The 17,537-nt window shown below is 40.9% G+C and overlaps 1 protein-coding gene across 1 annotated transcript in view; it reads right to left on the minus strand.

The window, feature by feature from the left end:
- Positions 1-12,461: 12,461 nt before the first annotated feature.
- The window catches only part of RAB39A (RAB39A, member RAS oncogene family), a 29,660-nt gene continuing 24,584 nt past the window's right edge, over positions 12,462-17,537 (minus strand). Inside the window, exon 2 of the mRNA XM_028105788.2 lies at positions 12,462-17,057. Within this exon, the coding sequence (XP_027961589.1) occupies positions 16,631-17,057 (427 nt within the window). The 3' untranslated portion in view covers positions 12,462-16,630. The remainder of the gene's footprint in view (positions 17,058-17,537) is intronic.

Below are 17,537 nucleotides of genomic sequence, written 5' to 3' on the forward strand. Positions count from 1 at the left end.
GAAAAAGTGTCTAAAGATGAAAAATATTGCAAAACAACACCTTGAAGCCTCAGAATTGTCAGTTCTTGAAAAACCAGTGATTGGGTATATGATATCTGGAACAAATAGATATTTTAACCAACTTGTTGGGTTGGTTGTATCCTATGAACGTGCTTGGAGTCAAATTATCTTCCACCATATCAGCTAGTGTTGGTGATTGAAACTAGATCCAAGTCTTCAGATTTGGGATTTAATGCTCCTCTTGTCTGAAGGATGGTTTCACAGAAAAATATTAACAGAAATATGCTCAAGGCATGTTTTGCTTGAACTGTGGGGTTGAATCTTCACTTCTAGACCTGATTCTTCTTATCTTCTCTGAGGCTGCCTCATCAAAGACTCAGAGCCTACATCTTTTTTGCTCCTGTTACATCTGTGGGTCTCTCCTTACTCTCACAATATACCCTAACTCTTCTTCACGGAGGAGAGGGGCGACTAACCCGCAGATGGCTCCAAGTTTTCGGACGTTTCTGCTGGACGTGTTTGTTCCAGTGCCCAGGTCAACCTCTTCCTCTTTCCCTTCCTCTCCCACTGAATAGTTCCCCGGCAGGTGGAAACTTTTCCTTCTTGGAAAAAGGCAAGTCAGAGGTTTTAAGTCTGCGCTCCTTAACTTTGCCTTCTGCTGCCCTCCAGCGACCACTGTTGGATTTGCAGCCGCTGGGATGGGGAGTGTTCAAAGCTCCGTCTCACGCGCTCCCCCTCGTGATAACATGAGTTAACTACAGGGGCAGGAGCTGCCCTCTGAGACGACTTGATTTGGGGCTTAAGGGGGATCTCAAAGAACCTGGAAAGCGCCCCCCCACAGACACGCTAATACTTCTAATACCTGTTTCATTATCTATAATTACACAGACATTTATTCACTTTCCCAGTACCAGAAAAAACAAGCAACTTTATCTTGCCTAATTAGTGCTAAGTGGAAGAAACAGAAATTAGCAGCTGTTGGCCAATTATAACATTTTTATTCATGCTATCACTTGGGGACCTCATCTAATTAGAATTTTTTTAAATCCTATAATAGTAATTCTACCCAAGCTACTATCATTCAAAAGCCTTATCCAATTTATTTTTAAATTCTCTGTTTAGACAGTTTACAAGATAAGGATGAATTATGAAAATATCTTAGTAATAGAATTTACAGACTTTCTACATGAAACTCAATTTCCTAATTGAATTAAACCCGAAGTAAATTGTCAGAGTATTTTTCGCTGCCAAAGCAATCCAGTCGTTGTAGCACAGAGGATGTATCTGCTTTATTTTGCTTAATAAATACTTGACTTATGAAATTAAAACATCCCCAGGCAACGAAATCACATCAATACATTTTTAAAGTTTATTTATTTTAGTTATCTCTACACCCAACGTGGGACTCGAACTCACAACCCCAAGATCAAGAGTCACAGGCTTTTCCGACTGAGCCAGGCAGGTGCCCTGGTGTCACATCAGTATCAAAACCATACTTTTGCCACTTCGTCCACCAACCCCCGCTTCTCCCCTTCACTCTTTTTGTTTTGTTTTATTTTGTTAGTCTCCAGGGCATCCTTCAAAATGCTCAGGATCAATGCTGCTTGCACTCAGCTTCACCTAGCTCCATCATTTACAATGTATTGATGATTTCAGATAATACAGTTAGAAACTAATGATGAGCCAATGGACAATAAACATAAGGCGAAGAGTAGGGCATAAAATATTTACAGTATGGTAGTAAAGCTGTGCTGGAGAATATGTCTTGAAAGGGAGGCCAGGTGTCTTTTTTTCCCTCTCTTCTCTCTGAATAGAACTCACCCACTCAGTTGTCGATGGGGTGCCTGGAATACAACAGCCCTCCTTCGACTGGGGCAGCTTACAAGGTTTCATAGCCGGAGTCCATCCACTGGACATACACAAGAATCAGCTCAGACTAGCAGGGACATCCGGTTACATTACCTTTGATATGGTTTCCCCTAAATTAATTTGTATATTCAATAAAATTCTGATAAAAGACTTACATGATTTTGTTTGTTTGTTTACAGAAACTTGACAAGGCGACTGAAAATGTATTTGGAAGAAACATGTGGAAGAACAGCAAAAAAATAAAAAATAAAAAAACCCCAGAGAAATAAATAAATAAATAAAAAAAGCAAAGGAGGACTTGCCCAACTACATATCAACCCATATTGCATTTCCTTTTTCTTTTTCTTTTCAAAGATGTTATTTATTTCTTTGAGAGAGAGCACGAGAGCAGGGTGAGGGGCAGAGGGAGAAGCAGGCTTCCTGCTAAGCAAGGTTGTGGAACTTGATCCCAGGACCCTGAGATCATGACCTGAGCCAAAGGCAGATGCTCAACTGACGGAGCCACCCAGGTGCTTTACTTTTTCAATGGGGGCTTTCTTTTAGTTCTCAGAACACTTTTTTACCATAAGAAATTTCACAGAAGTAGGGACACCTGGGTGGCTCAGTTGGTTGATCGGCTGCCTTCGGCTCAGGTCATGATCCTGGGGTCCTGGGATCGAGTCCCGTGTCAGGCTCCCTGCTTCTGGGGAGTCTGCTTCTCCCTCTGCCTCCACCCCTCCTCCCACTCATTCTCTCAATCTCTCTCTCTCAAATAATAAATAAATAAAATCTTTTTAAAAAAAGGAATTTCACAAAAGTAGAAAACTATCACAATGGAACTCCATACGGCTACAGTACTAGATTCATACAGCTGCTCTAACAAATTACCATAAATGTAGTTGCTTAAAACAATACAGATTTAGTCCCTTACTGTTCTGGAGGTTGAAAGTACAAAATCAAGGTGTTGGCAGGGCTGCATTTCTTCTGAAGGTTCTGGGAAAGAATCTGTTCCTTGCCTTTCCCGCCTTCTAGCGGCTGCCTGCCTTCTGTGGCGGGTGGCTCCCTCCTCCAGCCAGCTGACCAGCAGCACAGCATCTTCTGTCTCTTTGATTCTGCTTGCTTCTACTGCCACATGGTCATCTTCTCTTTTGGCTTTGACCCTCTCATAAGGACTCTTGTGATTACATGCGGCTCACCTGGAAAATCCAGGGTCATCTTCCCGCTAATCAAGTAATCACACCCGCAACATTCTTTTTTGTCCTGGAGATCAGAACATGGACACCCTTTGGGGGCGGCCCATTGTTTTGTCTCCCGTCCATACCAGAGATTCAGTCACTCTTGTCCCACGTATACTTCTAATCTATTATTTTGAAGAAAGTCCCAGATAGCCTGTCATCAACATTTTAGTATGCATCTGTAAAAGGTAAGGGTTCCATCTAAAAACACAAAAATAAACCAATATTGCACCAAAAAATCAACATGATATCTTGGTATTATTTAAATATTCAGTTTTTCCTGATGGTTACTTCTTTCTTACAGCTGAATCAACACAACCCACACGGTTGATGTTCTAACTTGTAAGCTTCTGAGATTCCCCACTCTGATCCCCCTTCCATGAAAGGCACATTGTCCCAGCTCGGATGTCTGCTGGTAACACTCTGTTCAGTCCCCGCAGGGACTGCCACCTCACCCAAGGCCACACCTCTTCTGGGAGGCCTGCCTCCTACAACTTCTCAACAAAAAGAATAAAAGGCCCAGCCATCTCCACCTAACTCTGTCTCAGAGTCAGCTTCCTGGAAAATCTGTCCTATGACAGTGGTTACCAGGAAGGAGGGTTTCCATAGGGAAGCAGCTAAAATGGGGTTTTAGAACTGAATCACTTCCTACTATTATGATGAAGACACCATTACAGATTGTTCAAATTTTGTCCAGTGGTGAATTATTCGATATATGCTGGAAGGAAAGCCATTAGCTGGTGCACTATATCAGGTGTGTGAGTAATATAGGCTAACTGTAAGACAGTGACAATAGTAACCATACGTACGATGGTGTTGGGTGGCTATCACAAAGTACAAAAAAATGATGATGAAAATCTGAGAGCATGAATTGCCAATTGCAGACTACCTGTGAAGTCCAGGAGGTGCCCCTGAGGGCTTACACAGAGGCCGTCATCTCTGACAGCGGGAGGGTACAGTAGGCCAACACCAGGCCCAGGGCTTACTCTTCAGAGTAGCTGAGCTCCAGAGAGAGTTCAACGCCCTACAAGGCAGGTCTTCTATGCCAAGGTCAGAGCCTTGATTGAAAAGGAAGGGGAACCTGACACATGGACTGAGGACATCTAGTCCTCAGACATGATGACCTACAGAGTCTTGAATCATCAGATTTCTCCGAAACCTCTGAGCCTGAGAGCCCACCCCTCACCATTAAGAACGAGCTCTTCTCCCTTGGCTTGCTGATGATGCAGAGATTTTTTTTTTTTTTTTTCCCCCACACAAGGCAACATGTGCATCCTCTCCAGACCTGAATCATGGTTAAGTCACAATGTAACCCAGTCAAGACTGTGTTGGGCCAGATAAGGGAGAAAAGAGACTACATTCCAAAAGGAATCGCAAGACTGCCCGTAGGTGTGGGTAGGGGCTGGGGAGGCTGCGCAGACTACTGGCTTCTGAACGTGCTTCATCAACAGGCCAGGACATAGAGTTGGATAAGGGAAATCTTACTGATTTGGGAGAATTTTCACAGCGTCTTGGATTTCATGCTCTGGCAAGAACCCCAGGAAATAGTTCCAATTTGCTCCTAGGATGCCCTCCAGAAACAGAGAAGTCATGTCACACTCAAGGAGGTTGGAATGCTAGAACTGCCGTGACCGATCATAGAAGGGTTAAAACGCTCAGAGAAGTGAGCTTGCCAAAGTGGATGTAGTAGGTAGAGCGGAAAATTCTCCCGGTGATAGTGTTGCCCAGGATGGCCTGAAAGATACATCACGTAGCAAGACAAGAAGGAATGTGAAGGAACGTCCTGGTCAGAGGGTCACGGGTGTGACTCACTAGGATGTTCAGGTGTGGCTCTCCTCTAGAGCCCAGGGATGGTGGTGGGAGAGGTCCTACAGAACTGGCTTCCTGATGGGATCTGGGCTGACAGGACACTCTAAAACAAGTCATTAGGTGGCAAGGCTTAACCATCAGGAAATCATGTGGACACAATTATCATAATATACCTTAAGGTCAGGGGTGCCTGATCCGCAGAGAGTTATTGAGATGCTGGATAGAACATGGTGCCCTTGATGGTTTATGTGTCAACTTGGCTGAGCCACCGGGTGCCCAGATAGTTGGTCAAATATTTTTCCGGGTGTTTCTGTGAGAGTAATTTTTGGATGAGATTGACATTTAAATCAGTCGACTTTGAGTAAAGCAGATTGTACTCCACAAGATGAGTGGGACTCATCCAGTCAGCTGAAGGCCTGAATAGAACAAAAAGACCCACCTGTCCTAGCAAGAGAATTGTCCAGTGGACTGACTTTGGATCTCATCTGCAACACTAACTCTTCTTGATTTTTCAGTAGGTGGCCTTCAGACTCAGGCTGGAATTCAGGCTCTCCTGTCAGCCCACCCTGCAGATTCTGGACTTGTCAGACCCCACAGTCTTATGAGCTAATTTCTCATAATGAATATCTTCAATATATACACCTGATTGGTTCTCTGGAACTAATCCTCTGGGGAACCTGACTAATACAATGGCTCTGCTGCTAAGAGATGGGCAGCCAGAGTGGTATATGGCAATTTATACCATCAAAAAAAAAAAAAAATCAAGGATGTATGATCAGGAGGTTCAGGGCAGTCACTCCAAAAAAAAAAAAAAAAGTCACATTCCCTTACCCAGTTTTCAGACCCAGAATCTATTGACTTTTGAAGAAGTTGGGTCCCCAGAAGGAAGGACCCCACAACATTTCAGTGAGTGTACATAGTGATGATTTCTCCTGTCTTTTCCCAAAGAGACCTACAGCCATTTACTTTGGCAACTATGCATTTGGGAAAGGGGAATACCCAAATATTTCAAGGACCATTTGACACAGGGTACATGTTGACTTTGACATTCAGAGACCGAAAGCGTCATCGTAGTCCCACTGTTAGAATGGGGACATATGGGGATCAGGTAATAAATGATACACTTGACTAGTTCCGGCTTCCAGCGGGTCCACTGCATCTACAGACTCACCCAGTGGTCCTTTCCCCCAGTCCTCTGACGTAATTGAAATAGACACACGTGGTAGCTGGCACACCATCTTGGGTAATTAGTCTGTGAACTAAATAAAAACTAGCATATGGGGAAGGCCAAAGAGCCTCTGCCCTGGCCAGGAGAAGAAATATTATATCCTCAGGGAAATGGTGAAAATTCGGGCTATTCTTAAAGAGTCTAGAATTCAGGTGTGATAATCCTCATCACATCTCCATGTAATTCACCAGTCTTGCCTTCATTTTAGAGAAGGACAGTAGGCGACCAAACTCAACCAATTGCAGCACCAACAGTACCAAATTGTAGCGTTATTCTGTCCCAGCTAATGCTCTCTTTTCTGGAGGAGATCAATGGTCCTGGGTCCATGGCTCAAGGCTTTTGGTTTTGTGACTACGTTCTTCATAACAGAAAAGGAGATCAGAAACAGTTCACGTTCACATGGAAGGGACAAGAGTGAAAAGCTACAGTTTTGCCCCAGGGTCATGTCAACCCTCGTGAGGTTTGTCGTACTACAGGCCGAAGACACCGGGACTATCCTAGCCTCCTGTGTAACACCGTCTCGATAAAGGACGTCCTTGAGGTGGAATGACTGGTTTGTATGCCGAAAGCCTCGGTGAGACGCACGTGCTGCGGAGGCGCGAGGTAAACCCTACGAGGCTTCGAGAACCCGCCCCAACACTAGGATTGTTGAGGGTCAGGTGATCAGCTGCATGCTGAGACGTTCTATCTAAACTCAAGAACAAGCTGTTGCGTCTTACCTTGGAGGAGGACGTACAAAGGCTGTTGGGCCTCCTCAAGTTCTGAAGATAACTTAGTCCCCAGCAGATAATACTGCTCCAACCCATACCCTGGGTTTCCAGAAGAGGAAAGGGCTCCATAGCAGGCCCAAATTGTGTTGCAAGTGGCCCTACTACTCGGACCCAAAACCAGCAGACCCTCTACTGTTAGAGCTTAGCAAAGACACTGCAGAGTCTACGGTGAGACCCCATGGGAGAATCACAAGCAGCCCCTTGGGTTCCTGATCAAAGTCATTCCATGTAGAGCAGAGAATTATATGCCTTTTTATTTTATTATTTTTTAATGTTTTTTAAAGATTGTATTTATTCGTTTGAGAGAGAGAGAATCTCAAGCCGATGCCCCACTGAGCTCGGAGCCACATGTGGGGCTCGATCTCACAATCCATGAGATCATGACCCGAGCCCAAATCGCATGTAGGTTGTAACCGACTGAGCCACCCAGGTGCCACTCTATGCCTTTTTAACAACTCTGGCATAAAGCTGGGCACTGGTAGAAGTGAAGAGCTTGACCATGAAGCAGCAAGCGTCTATCGGCCATGAATCCCCTTCATGAGTCCGTGTCCTTTAGAGCCACCAAGCACAGCAACACTCCTTTATAAGAGAGACGTGGCATATCCGGGGTTGACCACTGGGTGTGGTCTTGGGGATCCCCTAGGCAGGGACCAACCAGCCACCCACTGCCAGATAATTTACACTGAAACTTTTCCATCTTGGAAGGTGCGGAGGTTTGTTCTTCCTGGAAGAGATACATATTCTGGATGTGGTTTTACCTTCATTGTCCGCAATGCTTTCAGCTGCGTTGCGCACCCTGAGCTCACAGGATGCAGGATGCCTTATCCAACCAATGGCATTCCCCATAGTGCCGTGTCTGACCAAGAAACCAATTTCACAGCAAAGGCAGTGCCGCAGGGGGCCCATGCTTCCAGAATTCTTTGGTTCTACCACGTACTTTATCATCAGAAGCAGCTGGCCTAATTGAAAGGTGAACTCACTTACTGAAGACTCAGTTACAGCGCCATGTAGGAGATAAAACCTGAAAGTATGCGGTTCTGTCTTACACAGTGCAGTATACGCTCTGGATCAGGGACCATTAATATAGTGTAGCCTCCTCCATAGCCTGAATACATGGGTCTGGGAATCGTGGAATAGAAATACGAGTTTTGTTCTTTTTTTTAAACATTTATTTATTTTGAGAGAGAGCGAGAGCATGAGCAAGCTCAAGTGTGGGGGGGAGGGGCAGAGGGAGAGAATCCTCAAGCAGACTCCCTGCTGAGTTCGGACCCTGACTCAGGGCTCAATCCCAGTACCCACGAAACAATGACCCATGAGATCATGACATGAACTGAAACCACGCCAGATGCTTAACTGACTGAGCCACCCAGATGCCAAGAAATACGAGTTTTTTTTACTGTCACTTGAACTCATAGATTTAAGAATATTCAATGCTACTTTACTCCACTACTTTTCATTTTGTTGTTCATATTGTCCCAGCTTTGGCCTTTCCAGGTTTGTCCCCATGTTCTTTTGGTATGTCCATAGAATTCCTGGATCGCTTCCTTACCTTCCTTACCTGGTGCGACAAGATGTCCAGGCTCGTTGTGTCCATTTCTTGTCCCAGACCAAGAAGCAGCCATTTCACCAAAGAGTCCTGGTGCTTTTTATTTTGAAAGGGAAAGAGTACTTAGAGACCACAGTCTGGGTGCTGATGGGCACGGGAGGGGCTCACAGCAGTTGGGTTAGTCATTCCGGCACGGTACTTTAAAACTTCAGTAAATGATTCGGGGTGCCTGGCTGGCTTAGTCGGTGCAACATGCGACTTTTTTTTTTAAGATTTTATTTATTTGAGAGAGAGTGATGGAGAGAAAGAGCGAGAGAGCACAAGCCCAGTGGGAAGGGAGAGAGGGAGAGAGGGACAAGCAGACTCTCCCTTGAGCAGGGAGCCCGATGCGGGGCTCGTTTCCTGGCCCCAGGATCACCACCCGAGCAGAAGGCAGATGCTCAACTGACGGAGCCACCCAGGCGCGCCTGGCACGCTCCTCTTGATCTGGGAATCTTGAGTTCGAGCCCCATGTGGGTGGGGTACAGAGATTACTTAAAATCTTAAAAATAAAAAAACTCTGGGGGGGTCTTGGCTGGCTCAGTCGGTTAAGCATCTGACTTTTGATCTCAGCTCAGGTCTTGATCTCAGGGTCGTGAGTTTGAGCTCCATGTTGGACTCCGCGCTGGGCATGGAGCCAACTTAAAAAACTGAACTAATAAAAAAAGTCAATAAATTAAAGTGTGGTATTAGCTCAATAATAGACAATCAGTAGAACTGAAGTCTGGAAACAGATTCTGTACAGACACACAGAGAGCTACACTATAGATAAGTAAATCTTTTGTGATAAAGATGTTAATTCAAATGTTTGGAGAAAGGAATGCATGACGTTGGAACAATGGACTATTCAGGAAAAAATCCTATGTCCAAATCAATTCTGACATATAAAAGTGTAAACATAAAAAGCAAAATGTATGACAGTGCTTTGTAATTTTGGGCTAGGGAAGAAGTTCCTTTTTTTTTTTTTTTTTTAGACTTCATTTTATTTATTTGACAGCGAGAGACACAGCGAGAGAGGGAGCACAAGCAGGGGGAGCAGGAGAGGGAGAAGCAGGCTTCCTGCCGAGCAGGGAGCCCGATGCGGGGCTCAATTCCAGGACCCTGGGATCACGACCCGAGCCGAAGGCAGACGCCCAACGACTGAGCCACCCAGGCGCCCCGGGAAGAAGTTCCTAATCAAGACATAAATCCTAGAAGATAGGAAGAAAAATGAAAACTTTACAACAAAAGATAACATACACAAGCTATTACTGGCTGCAAGAGAATAATCTCAACATACAAAACAAAGCATTTCTGTCCATATGATAGAAAATGGTCTTTAAAAAAATCAGTAAGAAAAATTCTAATAATCCAATTGAAAATGGGAAGAGGGTACTAGTAGATAGTTCACCAAGGAAATAAAAATGATTGATTAATTTATGAATGTGGCTCAGACTCAGAACAGAAAAATGCAAATTAAAAAAGAATATTTAAAAAAAATAAAATGAAATGAGAATATTTTTGCACATCATTTGTCAATATGTCAAAATTTTGCCATTATTTGGTATTAATGAAGGATCTGAGGAAACAAATATTCTTATAAACTCTTTTTGAAAATATCACTGGCCTACTCTTTTTAAAGGAAATTTGGCAAGATCTACTAAAAATATGTGCATTGACCTCTGACACAGCACACTTCTGGGAATACATCAGACAAAATTACTCACACATTTTCCCAAAAAATATGTTCACTAATATGTTTATTGCAACATTATTTATAGTAGCAAAAAATTGGAAACAATCTAAACGTTTATTATTGAGTGGTTAAATAAATCATTATTTCCCACTATATGTGGCACTCTATGAAGTTGTCAAAATCAACGTGTCTCAAAATAGAAGAGATGTCTAAGACCCTATTATGTGCAAAAAGCAAGTTACAGAACAGTGTTATAACTGATCTCATTTGTGTGGTCCTTCATCCATTATGTGTGTATTTTATGTATAAATACATAGGGAAAAGACATGAAAGATAAAAAATTGTGAACAGTGATTGTCTCTTACAGGGAAATGGAGTTGGAGAGGGTAAAAGGAAGTTTTCACTTTCCACTTTATATCTCTATTGTTAGATTTTTTCTTTTTACAACATGGCTGTATTATTACAAAGAGGAAATACATTAAATATTGAAAGAGTCATTTTTCAGGTGATGGGTCTAATGGCGATTTTCCTTCTTTCTTTTTTAAAGATTTTATTAATTTATTTTAGAGAAGGAGAGAGAGAGCATGAGCTGGGGGGGGGTGGAAGAGAGGGAGAGAGACGAGGAGACTCTTCGCTGAGCACGGAGCTTGACATGGGGCTTGATCCCACGACCCTGCGATCACGACCTGAGCTGAAACCAAGAGTCGGACGTTTAACCGACTGAGCCACCCAGGCGCCCCCTTCTTTCTATTTTTCTATATTTTCCAAATTTTGTACAAAGAGCTAACATTTTTTACATAGTGGGGATTCTTTTAGTAAAATAACGGTACAGGGTGTCTGGCTGGCTCAGTTGGTAGAGCATTCAGTTCTTGATCTCAGGGTCGTGGGTTCAAGTCCCACACTGGGCATAGAGCTTACTATAAAAATAAAAAAAAGGATGGTACTACCTTAAAAACATGCCAACTGAAGGAAGCCAGGCACAAAAGACCACATATCATTTGATTCCATTTATATAAAACGTCCGGTACAGGCAAATAGAGACACAGAGTAGATTCAGTGGTTGTTTAAGGCTCAGGTGGGGTGTAGTGGGAGGGGTGTTAGGAGTGATAGCTACAGGGCGTGGGGATTTCTTTCCGAGGCGACAAAAACGCTCTAAAACTGTGGTGATGGTTGCACATTTTGGAGTATGTGAAATCTGAAAAACCATCTAATGATACGTCTTAAATGGGTGAATTGCACGGTACGTGGATTCTAGGTCAATGAAGCTACTTCCAAAAAATCTTTTAAAAACCAGTGCTACCGATAATCATTTTATACATAACTAAGAAGCCCAGTCCTTTGGCCCAGGGTCCTCACCACACTGTACACACTCACTAACTCTTCTGGTGATGACTGTTTCTAGCTCAGAGGTGGAGACAGGGTGGCTTCACTCATTGGAGCACCTGTCCCTTTGGCCAGATGCTGTCGGGGAACGCCAGCCATGCCCAAGAACAGTGTCATCTTCTGTTTGTCCTGCTAAAGCGTTCTCCCCTCATTCTAAGGATCAGACCATTTCAGAGAGTCATGACCCTTTGCAATGATCTGTAAGATTGCAATTATCAGCAATTAGTTTCTGGCGCATCATGGGGATTAAAACTGGCTTGTTGGCAATTCGGTGGTTGTAAGAATACTACTAAAAACAAAAACAAAAGATGACATTTATTGAGTACTTACTATGTGCTAAGTGTTGTGAGTATTTTACATGTGTAACTGGTTATCTGTGCAGAAGCTATGAAATCTTTTTCTGTGTGACTGAACAACTCAATTCAAAATGTAATGAGCCCTTGCTATGTGCAAGGCTGAAGTATGACAAAGAACTAACTAGAGAAAAGTCACAAATTCTGAATTATCTGTTAAGGCATAATAAAAGACCATGATCCTTTTTCATTAATTCTGAAACCCAAAAGGCTCTGAAAATCTATAATTCTCTTGATAACTCACTTGGCAGGCAAAAAAAAAAAAAAAAAAAAATCTGACCTCAATTGATGACAGGTTATTTATAGATATTTTTTAGTGTAAATATTCATACATTTTGCTGTACATATATAAATGTTTGATTATGGGGTTCTGCCCCACACTCCACCAGGGTATTATGTAACATATATGGGATTTCAGATCTGATTCTTATTTGCATTTCATTTGTAAATACACACACACACACACACACACACACACACACACACACGGATACATTTAATTGCAAGAAACCGTTGCTTCTGTTTTGAAAGCACCAGTAAAGATGGATAATGTAACAATCTTGTGACAACCACAGTTCTCATTCTCATTCTTTTTATTCATTATTTAAAATCAAATAACACTAATAACGTACTTCAAAAAATGTATATCATGTCTTTCTTCCATTGGCTGTCACTCGAAAAGAAACTGGCAAGAGATGACTGTAGCAAAACATGTTTGTTTCTCCATGGAATGTAGAAATTAAAACCACATATATGGAGTCCACATTTAATAGGATTAATTCAACATAATAATCATTAATTACTAGTCACCGAAGAGCACATCGATAAGACAATGTTTTAGGCACTATTTAAAAAAAGACAAAGAAATTTTCCAGACAGATGTAACAATAAGGAGCACTAATTTAAAATATAATCTTTAAAATTTTTCTTTTCTCTTCATTTATTCTATGCCATGATGATGTATAGGAAGCGAATCAGAGTCTGTAATGATTGCTATAGATTGTCACAGCTCAACACTCATGTGTCTACTTTCATCAGTGATTAGGATTATAGAAATACCAAGTCATGTAGCAGTTCATCCAAGTTCAGGAGAAAAGTTTGTTAGTTATTTTAAGATCAGGTGAAGACTGGTCACTCAGGAAAGTTTAGTGAAAACATGGAGATTTAGAAAGATTTTGAAGCAGAGATGGCTATTTATCAGCTGTGGAATTTACAAGCTAGCTTCTTGTTGGGAATGTATTCTATTTTAAAATACAAAGGATCTAACTTTAAAGCCTTTATATTCTTTCTTTCTTCTTCTTCTTTTTTTTTTTTCCTTAAAGATTACATGTTTCCTTTGTATTTCCAACTAAATCTCTCCAGGCAGTTACAAATGAATTAGCTTCCGAAGTGGGTCTTTAGTCTTTCAAATCCTTATCACTCTGTCAGACCTAAGGAAATTATTCAAATACAGTGCACTCTTTAAAGTCAGTGGAAGCTTTGTACTTGATTGAACCAAAGGCAATATAAAATCAAAAGCACTCTTAAAAGGATTTTATTAATCCATAGATTCAGTTTTTGAATACTGTAAAGTTGGATAAATAGATTGGTAAAGTTACCTTAACAGTAATAAAGGCTGCTTTGGTTGCCACTAAAAAGAAATCACGGAGGACTTGGAGGCTTTTGGAAACCTAGTATAAACTTTCAAAGAAATCTTGATGGCTACTATTATGCATGTAAAGGCCACATTTAAAAGCATCCTGTTTACAAAATCATTTTGGCTTAAGCTTACCATTTAATGAACCATCACATTTACCACATGCTCTGAAAGCGTTAACGCAGCTCAAGATGAGAAGTGTTTGTCAGGGACAAGTGTATTATATGATCAGATAGTTTTTCATTTGTTCTTTATCATGTTTATTTAAAATATTTAGTAATTAGCTACATCATCCATTCATTTTGATTTTAAATTTAAATAGGTTTAAATTTAAATTAAGTACATTTTAAATTAAATAATTTCAATTATATCTGATTCAAGAATATCTGACTCGTAAGACACTTAGTCAAAATGTTTTGCCTGGAGCAAGTATTTTTACTATTTTGGCATCATTATCCATTATCCATATTCTTCCTAATTATGTGTAAGAAAATAGGTTAGTTATTTTATATATATATGTATGTATATGGATAAAAATATCTGGCTAAGGTTATATAGATGTTTGGCAATCTTGCATAAGAACTCAGATCTTTGTAGTTATTGTTCATTTTAGTGTTGTTGCACCACAAACAACTCTTCTATAACCTCAAAATGCTATGGCCCAGTTTTAGTATTTTGTGGATTCAGCTAGATCATATTTTCCCTTTGCTTTACCCCACACGCGCGCACACACACACACACACACACACACACACACACACACACACACACACACCCTGACACAGCAGAGTAATGGAAAGAACCTTGACTAGGCAGAGTTCTAGGCTTGCTTCTGCTTTTGTGTGACCTTGGTGAAGTATCAACTTTTGGGGGGCCCTGCATTTCCATTTGTTTGCGTCTGACTCTTTAGTTCTATTCTAAATCTTGGAACACATCATACCCTCTAGGCCAAATATTAGTTTTACCCCAACGTTAGTATTATAAAGGGTGTCCACTGAAACTTAAATCGTATTTTATAGTTTAGCTGTTTAACTTTACAATTAGGCCCAGGGGACCGTACTTTAAATCGTTGTTAGATACTCAGTTTCTGAGTTGGTGCCATTTTGGACCGATGGAAAACTGTACTACAAGATTTAAAATTGTAGCAGTAAAAATAGATGACTTCACATTTGGGGGGACAGCTATTCTCATCTGATCAATTACAGTTTGAACTCACTCGAGTGAAATTAATACAAGGATATCAAGAAAATGTTGACAATAGAACCACAATCTTACAGTGATGTTATAATTTATACTCTTCTCTCCGTAAGCACTATTAAAAATACTTCCATGAACCTAGAAAATGTACAAGTATTTAAAATATAATTAAATATCTACTTCAAAGATGCACAAAAACCACATTCAAACAGGAGTTCTGCCTGAATTAAGTCTCCTGGGATTTCCCTCCCTATCATTTCCACCTTGGAGGAGTGGTGTTTCAGAGCAAGAGGGCAGAGGGCATACATGACCCCCCAGGTCCACGAAAGCATGCACCTTCTTTTGCTCCCTCTGCAGAACGTGGGGATGAGGGGAAAGAATATGAGAAAACAAAATTCTCATCCATTGTAAATATAATAGTATGCCCATGAGCAGCTGATACCACACTCGTATTTGCATAATGCTTTCTCTATTTACGAAGCTTTTTCACATGATCCACTTGATTCTCAAAATAATTCCATGAAGCACAATAAATGGTGTTATTAGCCTCATTTTACAGTTAAGAGCACGGATGCTTAGCGAGGTTAAGTGACTCACTCATGCTCAAATACTGGTACAGCAAAGGCAAGCTTAGGACCCAGGCTTTCTGATTTCTCATTAAATGTTCTTTCTACCATATCAGTTTGGTTTTCAAACAAATGGAGCTACTATTTTAACAGTAAAAGTCATGATTTCAAAAAGGGGGCTGCATTTGGTGCCCCTTTGTGATTAGGGATTGTTAACAGAACAGAAATGCAGGTTATAAAATATTTGAGTTTGTGATCAAAATGTCCCTTCCAGGAAGAGAATTTAATCAATAAGTTAAAAATTAGAAAACTCAGAAGTCATTTTATAGCCCTAACTCATTATTCTATCTTTAGTTTTACTGAAATACAATTTGAATGCTAATTATATGAAACATCTAACCAGTCGTCCTTGTCCAGAAATCTTTCCTATAATTTTCTTGTACCAGAAACGGGGAAATTCAAGAACTTACGTGGACAACAAAGCGATCACTAAGAACATGCCATATTTACCTATATCAATAATTTTGACAATAGTTCAGGGTAAATTGCATTTACTTTCTTTGAAAATGCCTGTATATAAATAAATTTGTTTTTCTTGTCTAAATAAGGACAATATACTATAACATCAAAACATTTGCTGATGAATTGTCCTTCATTTTTGTTTTTATAAATATTTGCAATAAAATATTTTGCTTGGATCCTTAGATATCTTCACAAAACATAAAATTATCAAAAGCAATAAATCAGAGAACAAAAATGAGTATAAAACTTATTTTCTTATGTTCAGGTAAATTAAGGGAGGATAAATATTTCAAAGAATGGTTAAAAACATGGTACCTTATACAGGGAATTGTTATTTTAGTCCTAGCTGATGATATGTCTGAGATTGTTTACTTTGTAAGCGAACAGTGCACTTTTAAATCCACTTTACTATTCAGTATTAACAAATTAACTCGTGAGAATATAATGCCTGATAAAATCTTTTCAGTCAGACTACATAGGCACAAAAAACCCATTTTAAACTGTCAAGAAAAATGAGTCATATTGATATACGTGGACATGAAGGTCAGTTGTACGCTAACAAAGTGAGAAAGGGAGTAATTCTGTAGACACTCGAGTTTCAAGAAAAAGTTGTCTGCTTTGCCTGATAATTTAGCAAAATACCCAATCTGGTAGTGTAGCAGGTAAGCATAGTGCTCTGAAATAAATACCTTACAAAACAGCGTTAGCGCAGGCTTGTAACTCTTTCTCCAATGTTTGCGTTGCATCATTCTGCCGTCCATGTTGGTATTTATCCTGAGATGACACCCAGTCTGTTCCCGTTAGTTCTTTGGCCTGTTTGAAGTCAGCAGAAGCACTCTTTTCTGGGCTTCACTGCCTCTTCGGAAGAATGCACAGTATTTGGAACAAAACCACTCTTAACCCCTTCCCAGCCATCTTGAATACAGATGTCCCCCCTTTTAATAAGTTCATAAATGTCTCTTGTCAAGATTGTAAAGGACTCCTCGACGTTTGTGGCATCTTTTGCGGAGGTTTCTATATACTTCATACCACAGTCTGCGGACAGGTTTTCGGCTTCTTCCCTAGTCACCTGTCGCTGTGAAGCCAAGTCACACTTGTGTCCCACCAGCAGAAACACAATCCGAAACGGCTGCACGTGCATTTTTGCCTCTTCTAGCCAATCTTTCACATGTTCGAAAGAGCGTCGGTTGGTGATGTCAAACACTAAAAACCCACCAACTGAGTTGCGATAATAAGATCGAGTTATTGATCTGAAAAATAAGTAGAAAAACAGGTTGTCAAAGGACACATTGTCCTGCTTCTCTCCTCTTTCAAGCAATGCAGCACCATAATAAAATGTGAAGCTAACCTGACGTGACTTAACCCGAATTTATAAATCAAATACAAAGTGTCTTAAGCAGACAAAAGTACTCTGAAACTAACCGGCAAGGCAGTTTCATCCACCGACAGAACATTAAAGTGTAGTTACTCTTAGATAGACTAAAGGACTTCCGTCGTACGTCATCTCGCACTTATGATTTGTTTTTATTTTCAAGTATCTGATAGAGTAATTATTACATTACTGGGATTAAAAATAGGAATATAGAAAGTTTTGGTGAAGGGCAGAGGTTGCCCAGTTGCCAGGAGGTCCAGCCCATGGAAGCCCCAGCTGGGGACCAGAGGAAAGAGGTCGGGTATCTACCCTTCTCTGTCTCAGCCCGACCGTGGACGAGAAGCAGCTGTGTTCCTGT

Source organism: Eumetopias jubatus, unplaced genomic scaffold (genome assembly GCF_037043125.1).
Source record: "Eumetopias jubatus isolate StellerSeaLion01/CBP00866 unplaced genomic scaffold, mEumJub1_p1.0 scaffold_13, whole genome shotgun sequence".
Taxonomy (NCBI): Eukaryota; Metazoa; Chordata; class Mammalia; order Carnivora; family Otariidae; genus Eumetopias; species Eumetopias jubatus.